The 14,788-nt window shown below is 44.0% G+C and overlaps 1 protein-coding gene across 2 annotated transcripts; it reads right to left on the bottom strand.

Moving 5' to 3' along the window:
- Positions 1-14,679, bottom strand: PTGER2 (prostaglandin E receptor 2). Of its 2 annotated transcripts, XM_039225039.1 has the most exons (3): positions 14,588-14,679; positions 13,130-14,019; positions 1-2,153 (listed from the first exon to the last, which is right to left on the bottom strand). In XM_039225039.1, exons 2-3 carry the CDS (start codon positions 13,970-13,972, stop codon positions 1,911-1,913), a joined length of 1,086 nt encoding a protein of 361 aa, XP_039080970.1. In that variant the 5' UTR covers positions 13,973-14,019; positions 14,588-14,679; the 3' UTR covers positions 1-1,910. The 2 variants fall into 2 exon arrangements, with proteins under 2 accessions (XP_039080970.1, XP_039080969.1); XM_039225038.1 differs by having other exon boundaries at positions 13,130-14,679.
- Positions 14,680-14,788: the final 109 nt, after the last annotated feature.

The raw sequence follows: 14,788 nt of genomic DNA, 5'->3' as shown, positions 1-14,788 counted from the left end.
TTTTGTTTTTGTTTTGTTTTTGCTGTTGTTCTTTTTTTAGGTTCTCAGGCATTATTCCAGAATTTAGGGGTGATGGTGAGGTGGCATGAAGGACTGTAGTTAACATTTTCATTTGGAGGAAAAAATAGTCATCTGATAAAAGAAATCAGTCTTCCAGATTCAAAGTAACTTCAGAATTTTATGTTTAGGAATTACCCATGAGTGTAATTACTAGTCCTATTTAGAACAATTTCTTAACTTTAGAATACTCGTTTGCAGGGAAGATTTATTTACATGTCCAGATTTCAGTTATGTTAAATTTGCGTGGTTTGTTTAAATCAGTAGAAAAGCAAACCATTTATTTATTCTTTTAAAAATAAGAGCTGATTCAACATAGATTGTGTCAAAATATTCTGATGTTAGATTGGTTTGGAATCACTTTAAGTGATCACCTAGTTTGATAACTACTTATAGGAAATGGTTTTACGTAAGCAACTCAATGAGACCTTGGAAAAAACTAACATCCCCTTTTTGTTTTTTTATAACAGCTGTCCTGTAATAAGACACTACAAAATAAATAAATAAATAAGGTGGTTCTCCTATTCTGAAGATCATGCTGTAAGGAAAAAAAATACTCTAATACCAAGTACTATACTGACTATTTTAACATTTAAATCACAATGAAACCATACCTTAAAAACTGCCAAAATAAATATAATTTTCTACTTTTATCTCATTAAAAACGCATCTACTCTATAAACTATTATTTAGGGGAACTCATCAACACTATTTCATTTCTAAATTTTTGTTTCATAGTTTATTTTTGTAACATTTCAGATGAGTTTACGCAGGAACTAAGATGATTAAGCAGTGCAAATACACTGAAATATTTTAATGCCAGGTTTATACTATGGCAAACATTTAGATTTAGAAACATATTAAGATATGACTCACCGTTGCATTATTTCCTATATAGTATGAGTCAAACCATGCTTCCTGGATAAAAATGTAGATGCATGAGTTTTGCTACAACACAGTCACTTTATAAAGTAGATGTTAGTCATGGCCTCAGCCTGAGCCTTAGAAGCGTTTCAGGGTTTCCTGAGAAATGATCAGATTTTTCCATTCTTAATTCTAATACTTGATTGTAGGCATAGCCCCCTATCCTCTCCCCGGAAACAGAATGAAAAATATTAATCAGAATTAACTCTCTTAATAGCCTATTATTTTTTTGTGGAGAAAAAAATTCCAAAAGTGTTCTTGAGTACTGTTGGCACAACAGACATTATAAAATAAGTAACCTGATACTTTGACACCCGGCTTCCGGAGGAGGAGTGAAAAGGTGACGTTACCCAGCTGAGCTCACTTACTTTTCCACGCGTAATACTGTAGTGACCAGAGAGTCCTCCCACGCGCACAAATACGACACTACAAAGTGCCTGTGATTTCCAAATTCACTGGCCAAACAAAGGGCTTCTTAAGCAATCACAAGACACCAGGCTTGGTTGCTTCCTCGTATGGACTTCCTAGAGAATACATGTGATGTTTTATCTGGCCCGGCTGTACACTGTATGTTTATGGCAGCAGTAACATAGAAGATTAAAATAGAAAACACAGTAACTACTTAGGGTTTTAAACAAATTACAAAACCACATGCTCTCTCATTCAACAGGAAAGCTTAAATCAAAAGGCAACCGGATCCTAAATGCAGTTGGTTTCTTCTCGGAGACCATGTAACATGCTCATCCTTCTGACACCTTCTGTGATGTGCCCTGTCAGCACCTCTGTAGCGCAAACCACTGCTGAAATGTTTGTTTACTCTGTTTTATTAGGGTAGCTTTGTTTTGTTTATAAACTAGCTTTTTTCATTTCTCCAAGGAGCCATTTCAAAATGATCTTCCAGAGATGCTGGCTAACTAAGCACTTCTTAACTACTGTCCACAAAGGTCAATCTGTTTACTGGCATTTGACTGTATAGAAGAGGAAGTCTGTGTTGCATCTTGTGTTCTTAATGAAACTCGACAACAGAGGACTGAACGCATTAGTCTCAGAACAGGAGGCCTAAGGATGGCAAAGACCCAAGGGTCAATTATGGAATTGATTGATAAAAATCTAAGAGCTTGGAGGTCCCACTTTTCTTTTCGGGAAGAGGTTTCATTCATGTATGCAAAAATCTGTAAGAAGCAAATAGGAAAAATTATATTAGCAGTGGATAGGCTTAGACGATGTGCAATTTCTTAAGATTTAAGAACAAAATGTGTTTTGGGGCGCCTGGGTGGCTCAGTCGGTTAAGCGTCTGACTTTGGCTCAGGTCATAATCTCGTGGTCCGTGGGTTCGAGCCCCGCATTGGGCTCCGTGTTGACAGCTCAGAGCCTGGAGCCTGCTTCCAATTCTGTGTCTCCCTCTCTCTCTGCACCCCCCACTCATGCTTGCTCTCTCTCTCTCTCAAAAATAAATAAACGTTTAAAAAAAAAGAACAAAATGTGTTTTTTGAGTGTGCCAGTTGTGGTAAAAGGTAGCAAAATCTTCTTCTTCCATGGTTATTCCTGATCAAAAACTCTGAAATGCAAGTATTGTCTCCTCTGACAGATGAGGAAGTAAACTTCAGAAAAGTTAATAAAAATATGTTGCATTCATGTCCAAATACATAATCTGACTTAATTATCACAATTCAGAGAGAAAAGTCACCTAGAATATGGGTTCTGGACATGGCACAGACTGATCTTGAATCCTGGCTCCATATATGGCTTTGGGACCATAGGTAGGAAAACAAATCTTTTTGTGCCTCAGTTTTTACATCTGTAAAATGGGTGATAATGAAAACAGTACCTACTTCTTAGGTTTGTTGGGAGGATGACAGGGAGTAATATGTACAAGCTATGTAAAACAGTGCTCATGCACTAAGTACTCCACAAAGTTAGTAGTCGTTCTTTCCTTCAGTGAGGACACCAAAATGCGAGAAGTTAGGTGGCTTGCCCAAGTTCCCAAGGGCTGGCTAGCTGGCAGAGTCAGGACAAACATTCCAACTTCCTTGACAGCTAGTAGAGTGCTCAGTCAGGTGCCACATTCATGGCTATAGCCTGCCTTAGAACAAATGCTCTTAGAACAATGTCCTAAATACTGGAAAGCTGACACATCTTTGCCCATTGACCTATGTTTTCAAACTGGTATACCAGTTCCCATCTGATCCCTTACGTATTTTGGGATCAGTGCAAGTTTGGGTCAGATTCAAAGGATAGTGCATGCTAGATAAAGATCAAACTCTCCCACATGGCTTGCAGAAAAGAGGAAAGCAAATGGAAATCACACCCTGTCTTTAAAACCAGTTCTTTATAATGCTATAGAGACTTTTATACCAGTGGAAGCCTGTGAGTTAGAGAGCTGCGACTTCTTTCCTCCACGCTCCTTTGCCAGAAAAAGGAATGGTTTTTTCCTTTCCCCCCGGGTACTTACTCTGCAGGCATCTGGCAACTGGATATACAAAGTGAACTGTAGGGATGGAGAAGAGTAGTCATCTTTAGGCTGCTTATGTTAGGACAAGAGCAGGGAGGTTTGGCAGCCAGCGGTGTTTATGCCAGAGAATCCTGGAATAGGGAATGGAGGAAAGACTCGGCGGATGAGCAAGGAAAAAGAATTCATGGTGGATTTCCCTGATTATACAGAGAAAAGGAAAGTTAGGTGGGAATACACAACAGAGCAATAATTTTCTTATCAGCCAAATTATTTTGGATGAGAAATAGACGGTACTTATATCCAAGGGGTGACTTTGAAGTTTAGAAATTCAGGTTAATGGGTGCAAAAGTCTAATAGATTAAAATATATTAGTTAATACACACGCACACAACCAACACGCTGTCATAGAAAAAGTCTGTAGCTGAGCTTATGATCTAGTTTGGCCAAAGCATACGATGACACTGAACTGGCTAGCCATAACGGGCAGTGTAGACGGGGCTCAGCACTGGGGTGTCACACTTGAATATGAGTCAGGTTTTCAGCGGGGAATGTCCTGTACCATGGTTCCTGATCTCATTAGAGAGCAATAGAGAGCAATGAGAAGTGAAAAATGGTTTTAGAGGATGAAGCAATTCTGTAGTATTTGTTTCCTTTCCCTTTCATCCATCATACTGGGTAATTTTTAGAAATGCTTAAAATTTCTATTTCATGAGGTGGCCAAGATTTTGGAGGAAATAATTTCTTCTTTTACACTGGAAAAAGTGACATACTTCAGGAACCCTGAAGTTCTTGATGTAAGTTTTGTCTTCTCCTACCTCACCATTTTTTAAAACATTTTTAAAATTTATTTCTGAAAGAGAGAGAGAGCAGGGGAGGGTCAGAGAGAGAGGAAGACACAGAATCTGAAACAGGCTCCAGTCTCTGAGCTGGCTGTCAGCACAGAGCCCGACGCAGGGCTCGAACCTACAAACCGTGAGATCATGACCTGAGCCGAAGTCAGTTGCGCAACTGACTGAGCCACCCAGGCGCCCCAGTACCTCACCATTTTTTACCCCCTGTATTCCTCGTCTCTTGCCTAGAGTTCACCATTTTTGATGTTGTGGACCCTGGGTTTGTTTTTAATTGTAAAATATATATAGCATAAAAGTTTACCATTTTAACTATGTTCAAGTGTCGTATCAGTGGCATTAAGAACATTTATATTGTTGTGCACCTGTGTTGTTTTTGTTTTTTATTTTCTATATATCAAGATGTTTTGATATATAGATCATGACCTGAGCCAAAGTCGGAAGTCAGACACTTAACTGGCTAAGCCACCCAGGTGGCCCAGAGCTAGCCATTCTTAAGAGACAGCCCAGGGCTCACCCAGGAGTGGTCCTTTGATATGCAAAGTTAACCAAGCCAGGGGGTACCTGGGTGGCTTTGTCAGTTAAGCGTCTGACTTAGGTCATCATCTCCGGGTTCGCGGTTCGTGGGTTCGAGCCCCGCGTCGGGCTCTGTGCTGACTGCCAGCTCAGAGCCTGGAGCCTGTTTCAGAGTGTGTGTCTCCCTCTCTCTCTGACCCTCCCCTGCTCACGCTGTCTCTCTCTCCTAGAAATAAATAAAAAATATATAAAAAAAAAAAGTTAACCAAGCCAGAGCCCCTCCATCAGGCCCTATATCCCAGAGACAATATTCAGCTGGAGAGGCCAGGCTGTCCTTCCAGCTCCTGCTCCTTCTCCCCCTCCCCCCCCACTCTAGTACTTTCCATGTGGCTCTGGTGTTGTACAGTGTTTCCTGTGAGTCTGATAAACTTCATTGTCCCGAGCCTTTCCTGTGCTCCCCTTGTGGCTGCACGTAAAAGAACACAGAAAAGCAACCATCTCCACCATCCATCTCCAGAACCTTTTCTTCATCACCCCAAACTGAAACCCTGTACCCACTGAACAATAGGTCCACATTTCCCTCTCCCTCCAGCTGATCCTAGATTATAATTACAGGCTGACACAATGGATATATCAATTAGTAACGTTTCAGTGATATTCTGAAATCAGCTTCTGAGGCTGATGGAATATATACATGTTTTTGCACACCTGGCTAATTTGCTATGAGAACAACCTAAACAAGTTCAAGTTGAGTTTTAATTACTTAGGATAGGCTCTCTCTACAGGGCTTTGCTAAGAATATAGAGTTTGATTTGATACCTACAAGGTGGTACGGATGAAAATCAGTGTTCTTTAGATTTATCTTCTTTAGAACCCTTTCAGCCTCTCGTGGAAAGTTTCACCTAGCTCTGGCTGGGTACTGTGTTTCTGAACTACTTTTCTACTGTTAATGCAACTCCATAGTGGTTTCAGAATTTTAGGGCAAATGAGAACTTTATTTGGTTGTGCGTGACATCACCTGAGGACTGTTAGGAGTACTCTGATGGCTTGCTCCCGCCCCCAGAGACTCTGATTTAATTAATCTGGCCTGAAACACAGGTATCATCAGGTTTTTTAACACCCCCCCCCCCTTAATTCTAACATGCAACCAAGGTTGTGAACCACTGTTTTAGAAGCTTTGCCTAACACCTGAAACAGTTGAAAGCTATTCATTTATTACGCTGAACAACAAAAGACCCATTTAGGCCTGATCAAACAAATGACTTTGAGCTTCCAGAATTCAGTTCCTGATCATTACTACACAATCTGATTTTCCTTTGGAAATTGAACCTTATGTGGGTAGCAGTTAATATTTACTGAAGACTTATGCGTGCCAGGCATGGGGCTAAGGAATTTGTAAGTCTTATTCTGTTTAATCCTCACACAGACTTGCAAAATATTATTCCTGTGTTAGTAAGGAGGAAGTCAAAGCCTAGATTAGTTACCATGCCCCAAATCACACTCCAGGGAAGTAGGGAAGCCATGGAGCCACACTCAAGCAGTGGGGCCAAAACTTCTTTTAGCCAATACACACTCTGCCACCTTCTACATAAAAAGCCTGTGATGTCAAGTCTCACGTGAAGTTTACAACCAACTAATTATGGGCTTGTAAGAAACTGGCAAAAATGTTACAAAGGTTTGTGGGTATCACTGTTTCTGTCTATAGATTTAAAATCCACAGCTACTATCTAAGTAGCTACTTGTCTGTCTTTGGGGCTTTTTTTTTTTTTCCTTCACACTTTGCAGAGTCAAATTGCAGGCAGAGACTGTTATAAGTTTACCTGCTTTGTGAAAGACATTAGGGTATTTTGGCTATGGTCTTGCATAGTTCATTCTTTAAAAAACTATTGGTGTCAACTGTACTTCCAAAAATTTTTTCTAAACACATAACTTTTGGGGGGACATTATTTTCCAGGCATGTGATGTTTTAAATCAAAACCACGGGTGCTTTGTGGTAGAGGGAGGGGACAGGAGCCTATTTCCCTTCACACAGGAAGATGGGGCATGGCTATGGCTCCAGTACTAAAGAGTGTTCCCTGCTTTGTGCTTCAGGTGATGCCTGAACTGGACACAAGAGAGTTGATGCTAAAGTCTGGAGCTCTGGGCCTCTATATTCCAGGGTGATGGCTCTTAACTCTTCGAGAAAATGATAGGCACTGTGGAACATCTACCCAGAACTCCTATAAACACAAGATTTTGCAAATGATTTGAAAGGGATCCATGTGCTTTCCACAGAGTGGAGGAAGAACCCTGGTCTAGGGGAAGGTTTGGCCTATCCCAGGCCCTTCCCATCACCCAGATATCCTAACTGTAGAAGCCTTAAGTATACTGATATGTTAGAGGAGGCAACTTTAGGCAGTAAATTATTCTGAGAAAAATGAAGTTTGGTACATCTTGGTCATATAAACTGAGGCACAGTGGGTGTGAGCTCAGGATAAGGATGGGGACTGGTGGTTAGAAACTACAAAATAAAGTACAGGAGAAGCCATGGAAACTGAGCTGACCAAGTTGCAGATTAACTGGGGCTTAAGCCTTTAGGTGGAAAGAGACTTGCTGTCTTCCAGAACACTGTGGGGAGATCAGTCCTTCACCATTTCTATTCTACTCTGTGCCATGTGATGCCATTCATCTGAAATAGCAGTGATGACCATCTTAAAGGGTGTAGATATAATGCACAGCTTTTCTTTTGGGAAAAAGGACTATGGCTCTTGCTGTCTAAATTTTTAAAATTCAGTGTAATTGTGTCTTTATTGACAACCACCATTTTATAATAGTGAAGGAAAAAGTGTCAAGTGAAAACCTAGAGGAGAATTTAGAGGAACATTCTCTTTTTTAAAAAAATGTTTTTAATATTTATTATTTTTGAGAGAAAGAGAAAGAGAGAGAGAGTAGAATAAGGGCAAGAGAGAGGGAGACACAGAACCCAAAGCAGGCTTCAGGCTCTGAGCTGTCAGCACAGCTGTGAGTTCATGACCTGAGCCAAAGTCAGATGCTTAACCGACTGAGCCACCCAGGCACCCCTAGGTCACATGTCTTAAAATGATTTCACCAATCCCAAAATACATCATTGGTGATGCATAAATGATAAAGGGATTCCCAGTAGTTCATGGGTAGAACTTAAAGTATCACCAAACAAATTCATTGTGGTTATGTATGAAGAGTTCTGAGTTTCTTTTAACCTTACTAGCTAGCATTGTGATGTTTTGCACATATGTAATTGACACATTTCATATATTTTACAACCCCCATTCATGTTACATTTCACATAAAGAGCTTTAGGAATGAACAGAAGACTCCAGTACTGTTTACTTGAGTTTGCTTTGTATTTTGAAGATCAGATTTCCACTAATCAGATTTGCCTAGAAATTATAGCCCTAAAGAATTTCTAAAGATGAAGACATTTCTTTTTAGAATGAGTCAATGGTTCACTTTTGAAACTTCAGAACTGAAATCTATATTCTAATGGCAAGTGGAAAACAATTTCAAATGCCCAGTGGGTATCCACAGCTATTGGGGAAGTAGTGACCAAGTGGCTTGATGTGGGTTGGAAATTAAAACACAAACAGTATCTGAGGCAAGATTGGAAGTCTGATATATTTTCTGTGTTCTGTTCCATTTCAGGAAGAAAGTTTCTATTTATCTTTGTGAAATGATGACAACAGCTGATCAACATAAGGAGGAATTCATTAATTTGTATACTGTCCCTTTAGTACATAAACAGTTTGGAAAATGTTGTTGGTCCCGTGCATGATTTCATATTGTAGAGCCAAAATACTGTCATTTCCTAAACACAACGTGGTTTTTTTTTTTTTTTTTTTTATCGCATAAGAAATGTTTTATGTGTACCAACAGAAGATTTTATGTGAGGGGTAATCTGATTATTTCTTAATTTAGACCAGCATTTATATTAGCCAATCTCCTTAAATCTCTGTCTCAGCCTTTTAATTCATGGGACTGTAGAGAAGAAAAAAGGAACCGCACACTTGGCCTCAGCTCAGGCCTCTTGATCCGGCATGCAGAGAAAGGTCCTTGCCATTTTATTTTTAAAGTGAACAAGTTGGAGTTGAGACAAAGTGGTCCAGATATTTATAACATCCTTACCATTATTTTGTGAAAACTTGGATGAGTCTTCTCACATGTAACCTCTGAGATGAGTACTTTCTCTCTGCTAGTCCTGTGGCTGAGAGGATAGGCTCTGTGCTTCAACTGCCCGGCTTTGAATCTCAGTTCCAACACTCCCTAGCTGTAGGACCCAGCGTAAGGTATTTGTCTCATCTGTAAAATGGGAACAATAATACTATCTATCTTACAGGCTGCTGTGAAGATAATGGGTTAGGTATGTTAAAATTAGCACTCAAAATGTTAGCCATTTTGATGTTGATAATAATGATATTTGAAGGTTGAGTTTGACTTCGTTATAGGGTGCTGGGCCTTTTACATTCTGCTAGTTTCACTTCCAAACTGGAAGTCCTAGACTCATGTTCTTGCAGCAAGCAGTAATTCTAACCTGCCTACACCTTGGGACAGGGGCTGACATAAATAGTTCCAGGTTTCCTAAACTCCCCACTCCCCTTCTTCTCTCATTCCTGGCATGTTGGAAATGGCTGGTGCCCCACTGGGTACACAGCTGTGAAATCTCCTCTTCACTGGGCCAGTGGTGTGGCCCACTTTTGAGGGACATAGACAGCAGCTCTGTTATCCTGAGGAAGGAGTAGAGATAGATTGCTAGTGCTTTCTGAGAGCACAAAGAAGACAATCGGTTGGGATAGCTCATTAATAATCACTTTACAGTGGTTATGTTTTGAAGTGATGATATTTTGGGTTATTTGGGGTTAAATAAAATCTATTGATGAATTTCTACCGTTTGTTTTTACTTTTTTGCTATTTGGCTAATAGAACTTTACAAATTCCATATGTGGTGCAAGTGAATTTCTATTAGACTGCATGCATTCTGCTGGAGGAACAGGAGACCTTCTGAATGCGGCCCCAGGTCTTTGCCTTGACTAATAGTGTCCCGGTTAGGATCCATGGAAATGATTCTTGCCTTGTATGGGAGATTGGTGTAGGCCATTTTGACCACAATTTTAGTGTGGGTCAAGTAGACTAAAAGGACATGAGGGGAAAGTACTCCCTCCCTCAGGGCGCATGGCAAGCATTCTGAAATAGCAGAATGTATGCACCAAACAAGAGCTGTGATTTTTAAATCATCAGATAAGCCCTTCATGAAATAACTTAAATCAGGATACTGTAGCGTTTCATAAGGTTTCAAGTGCTATGTAAATGAAAGATTCTAACAAGTACCAATAATCTATTGACAAAGCAACTTAGTCAATGGTCAATGTAAATTTCCTTATTCAAAGACAGCTTGAGGGGTGCCTGGGTGGCTCAGACAGTTGAGCACCAACTCTTGACTTCGGCTCAGCTCAGGTCATGATCTCAGGTCATGGGATTGAGGTCTGCATCAGGTTCTGTGCTGAGCATGGAGCCTGCTTGAGATTCTCTGCCATTCCTCTCTCTCTGTTCCTCCCCGAACTTTCTCTCTTTCTCTTGAAAATTAAAATAAATACAATTAGGAGAAAAAAAAGAAAACTTGATACTTCCCTTTTAAGGTACAGTTCAAATACCTGTTTGGGAATAATGTGTCATATTAGCTCCGCGGCGAGAATCAGCGTGTCTGGCTTTATGTTCTCTTTAGGCTTTTCCCCTGTTCTTTGAGCATCTTTGCCATGCATACAAGCGAAAGCAAACCTGGATAATATTTGCTGAGAGTGTCAATGCCACTATCATCAAGTGCCCTTATACTCCTCAGCTGGTGTCCCCAAGCGATAAACAGGCAATCTAAATAAAAACACAGCTTAAAGCAAATCTCCTATTCCCTGCTCCTTCTAACCAGACTTCTAGCTCTAAGCCCCTTCCATCTGGCAACTCTGGAGCTGCCTCTGGCTTACTAGTAAATAAAGGGGAAAAATACATTTTCATAGGAATGTGTGTGAGTGTGTACACAGAGGGACATGAAAATCAACATAGAGCAATACCCAAGTTCTCTTGATAAAAAGCAAATTTACTTGAAAACAGAGGAACCTGTTGAAAATCACTACCTTTGTGTTTTATACTATTTATATATATATGCAGTGGATTAGTCATGATCAGAGGAGAGACCTTTTCCTCCTGCTTTCTTCCTCTAAAGGGCTTAGGGAATAACAATCCTTTTCACAAGCCTGTGGTCCCCACTGGGCCCATTCCCAAGGTATTTAATTGGCCGGGGGAGAGGGCATTTATATATATATATATATATATATATATATATATATATACACACACACACACACACACACTCAAAGATCACAGATGAAACTCCAAGAACTGACCTCCCAATTCTCACCAGGCCAAGACCAACACTGCCCAACTCAGAAAGGGTTTATAGCCTCTAAGTTGTATTCTAAGTTGTTTAGTGGAACTAGAAATGCTTTCTCTGATACACGTTCTGTATCTTAGACCCGACCCCAAAAACAGGTGATATAATTCCCAATATGCCATCAAAAATTTCTACTAGTAAAACAAAAGAAACGCATAAAAGCCATGTCGGTTTCTACAACACAGCCTTTCTGTTGCATAAACGCACAAACTCCCTGGTTCAGGGTGGAATGGAAGCTTGCAGGCTCCCACGGTGCTACTTCATTTTGTGAGAGGGTACCTTCGTGTAACTTATTGATTCAGACCAGCTTCTGCCCCAACAGAGAATGGTGTAGAGTGAGCGCACAACGGGGACCAGGCAGAAGAGAACATAGCTATGAATCCAAGTTCACGTAGGGGAAAAGGTGTCCTTCTCCACCCCAGAGGATGAGTGCATGAAAGTAATCAAAAGCTGTGATGGAGGCGGGAAGTAAAGCTACTTCTCTAGCTTCAACAGGTCAGACCTGCTAATGGTAGGCACTATCCATCTCTTTCTTTTCTCCAAGACAGTGCCAGGTAGGAGTCATGGCCAACTGCTTACACCCTTCAGGGTAAACCTTATTCTTTTTTTGAAACTTTTTTTTTTAATCTTTATTTTTGAGAGAAAGGGAGAGAGACATAGAGTGCAAGTGAGGAAGGGACAGAGAGAAAAAGAGACACAGAATCTGAAGCAGGCTCCAGGCTCTGAGCTGTCAGCACAAAGCCCGATGTGTGGCTCGAACCCACAAACCGTGAGATCATGACCTGAGTGGAAATCAGAGACTTAAGCAAGTGAGCCACCCAAGTGCCCCTCGGGCTTGTTTTTCTGAAGACTGAGAAGTGGCACTACCAAAACTCCAGTCCCCAGTTCCTGGTAAGAGGTCAGCACATGCTCAGACACATCCCAGACTCCGCTACCTGTTACATCAGAGGAGGCTCAGACTCACAGCATTACAGAGCTAACTGCTAAGCCTGCACCAAACCAGGACAGCAGCCAACCCCAAACCTAGGCTCCGGTCTTCAGTTCCCCAGGCAGCCTCTGGCCTGCTGGATCAGGGCACATGCTGGACATGCCTAACTCTCCCAACTCTGAGATGGACCAGCCATTCCGTGTGTGGCTCTGTGCTCATAAAGTGCATGACTGTAAACTGAAGGACACCTGTAGATATTTCTGATAGTGAAATGAAAAGGACACTTTGTAAGAGGGCACAAATGCCTTCTTTAGAGGGACTGCAAAAGCTTAGCAAGGGGTTTCTCCAAGCAACCAACTTGTCGTTTCATTAGCATCATGGACATATCATGATGCCCACATTTTTTCATGGCCACAAAGCATTACACTCCCAATATGTTAACTGGGAAACTTGTAAACTGTTTGCTGAACTTTTAGGACAAGTCATGAATGCTCTGAATTTATTAGCAGGGACCCTCCTCATCTGGGACCATTCTCAGTGGCAGCTGGAATGCTGTGGGTTGGGCACCACATTGTGTGTTGGGAGAAGCAGAAGTCAAAGCACAGAGAGCTCGGACCCTAGGTCTGGGGTACAGGAAGGTGACCTGCAGCGGAGGGAAATCAGGTTGTAACTGACACCAGTCGAAAGGTGGAAGGGGTTGCCTCCTCCTCAGGCACCAAGCCAGACTAGCAGAGGCGTACAGGGGCTTTTAACCCTAGAACGGGGCGTCTGGGCTGGCTTAGTGGAGAGTCAAGCCTCCCTTTGAGGGGACTGTTTTAGGGAAGTGGGGTCAAGGTGAGAAGCCAGAGGAGAAGGCTCTAGGCGTCCCCAGGACCTATTTTTACAAGTTACAAAGGTGAGTGAGAAGGCTGCCCAGAGCTGGGCTACGGAAACAAAGTGAGTTAACTTACTGTGAAAGGCAAGGAGCACACAGCAAAGGTGATGGTCATAATAGCCAGGAGAATGAGGTGGTCTGTCTCCTCGGCCATGGACACCCTTTCCCCTCGCCTGCGGGGCCCAGGGGCGTCCCGGCAGCTGCCCAAGGAGGGCCCGCAGCGACTTCTGCTGCTCCGACGGTGCATGCGGATGAGGTTGAGGATGACGCTGAAGTTGCAGGCGAGCACTGCGACGATGAGGAGCAGCAGCAGGGTGGCGTACAACTGCAGGTACGTCGTCTGGCCGTGCTCGATGAAGCACCACGTCCCCGGGCAGTACTGGACGTACTGCCCATAGTTCATTAACGGCAGCGAGCAAAAGAGTAGGGAGACCACGTAGATGGTGGGAAGCACTGCCAGGCCGCTCCGGCGCGTGACACGGCGCTGGTAGAAATAAGGGTGCCCGATGGATAGGTAGCGCTCCAAGGCCATGGCGAAAAGCATGAGCATCGTGGCTAGGCTGAAGAAGGTCATGGCGAAGGCGAAGTAGGTGCACGCGCGGCTCTCAGGCGCCAGCGCCACCAGGGTCCGGTTCCGAGCGTAGGAAGCCAGCACCACCGGGCTGATGAAGCAGGTCCCGAGCAGGTCGGTGAACACCAGCTCCGTCACCAGCACGTGGAACAGGGAGACCGAGTTCCCGCGTCCCGCGCCGCGTCCCGCGTCCCCCCGCCAGCGGCGCGCCAGCAGAGCCAGAGCTATGAGGTTCCCCAGCACCCCGGCCGAGAACATCACCGAGCTGATGGCCGGGCTTTCGCCGGAGGGGAGCCACTGCCGAGACCCGCAGTCCTCCGGCCAGGAGTCATTGGAGATATTGCCCATGGTGGAGCGCCGGCAGGCGAGACGCGCCCTCCTCTCCCGGCTCGTACCTGGGAGGAGGAGGGTCTGAGAGCCGCAGTGCTCGGGCACGCAGAGGGAGAGGGGGAGGGATCCAAGTCCAGAGCCCCCTTCCGGCCCCCAGTGCGCCCAGGGCAGGCTCGGCCCCAGGGCTCGCGTCGCTCCGGGAGAGGCCAATAGGCAGCAGCATCCGGGCGGCGCTCAGGGCTCCTCTGCCCATCCGCGCTCCCCTCGGACGGGACCCCGCACCTGGGGGACAGCCGCCGCCACTCCGCACCCGCCTGGGGCTGGACTCCGCCCGCAAGCCGCCCCAGCGGTGGGACGCACGTCAAACCAAGTCGGGGTACTGCGAGTCCTCAGCGGGGAGCGGGGAGGAGAGGGACCCGAAGGCCGGCCCGGCCCGCGGGCGCTGGGCTGGAGCTGCGGTGTGTGACCCGCTCCCGCCCGAACCCCGGGGAGTGGGTGCTGGAAGCCGCGCGGCCGCCAACCTCGGCTAGGAAGTGTGGAGCCCAGGCGGAGGGCTGGGGGCGAGCGTGGGGCGCCTGCGGGGTGCGCGCAGAATTCACGGAAGGCGACAACGGGAAAGCAAAAGTGACTCACCAGTCAATGGGGAAGTTAGTGGGACCCGGCCTGGGACGTGTGCATAAGAAGGGAACAACAGCCACTAAAGACAGCTTGCAGTTAGACCGATATGTTCGTTTTCTTTTCTTTTCTTTTCTTTTCTTTTCAACACTCTCAGGAAGATAAGCTAAGGGGGCGGGATCAACATTGGGAGGAAGTTAAAAGCACGCCTGGTGGTCG

The sequence above is a fragment of the Hyaena hyaena genome, unplaced genomic scaffold (genome assembly GCF_003009895.1).
Source record: "Hyaena hyaena isolate Hyena2069 unplaced genomic scaffold, ASM300989v1 scaffold_1886, whole genome shotgun sequence".
NCBI classification, from domain to species: Eukaryota; Metazoa; Chordata; class Mammalia; order Carnivora; family Hyaenidae; genus Hyaena; species Hyaena hyaena.
This window is presented reverse-complemented; position numbering and strand designations above follow the sequence as displayed.

What these genes read in the sequence shown, in the direction of transcription:
- PTGER2 (XM_039225038.1), bottom strand. Translation starts at nt 13,972, where the DNA reads ATGGGCAATATCTCCAATGACTCCTGGCCGGAGGACTGCGGGTCTCGG. An exon ending in TGTGCTCCTTGCCTTTCACA is followed by an intron (nt 2,154 to 13,129) that starts GTAAGTTAACTC and finishes TGCTTCTTACAG; the next exon opens with ATTTTTGCATACATGAATGA.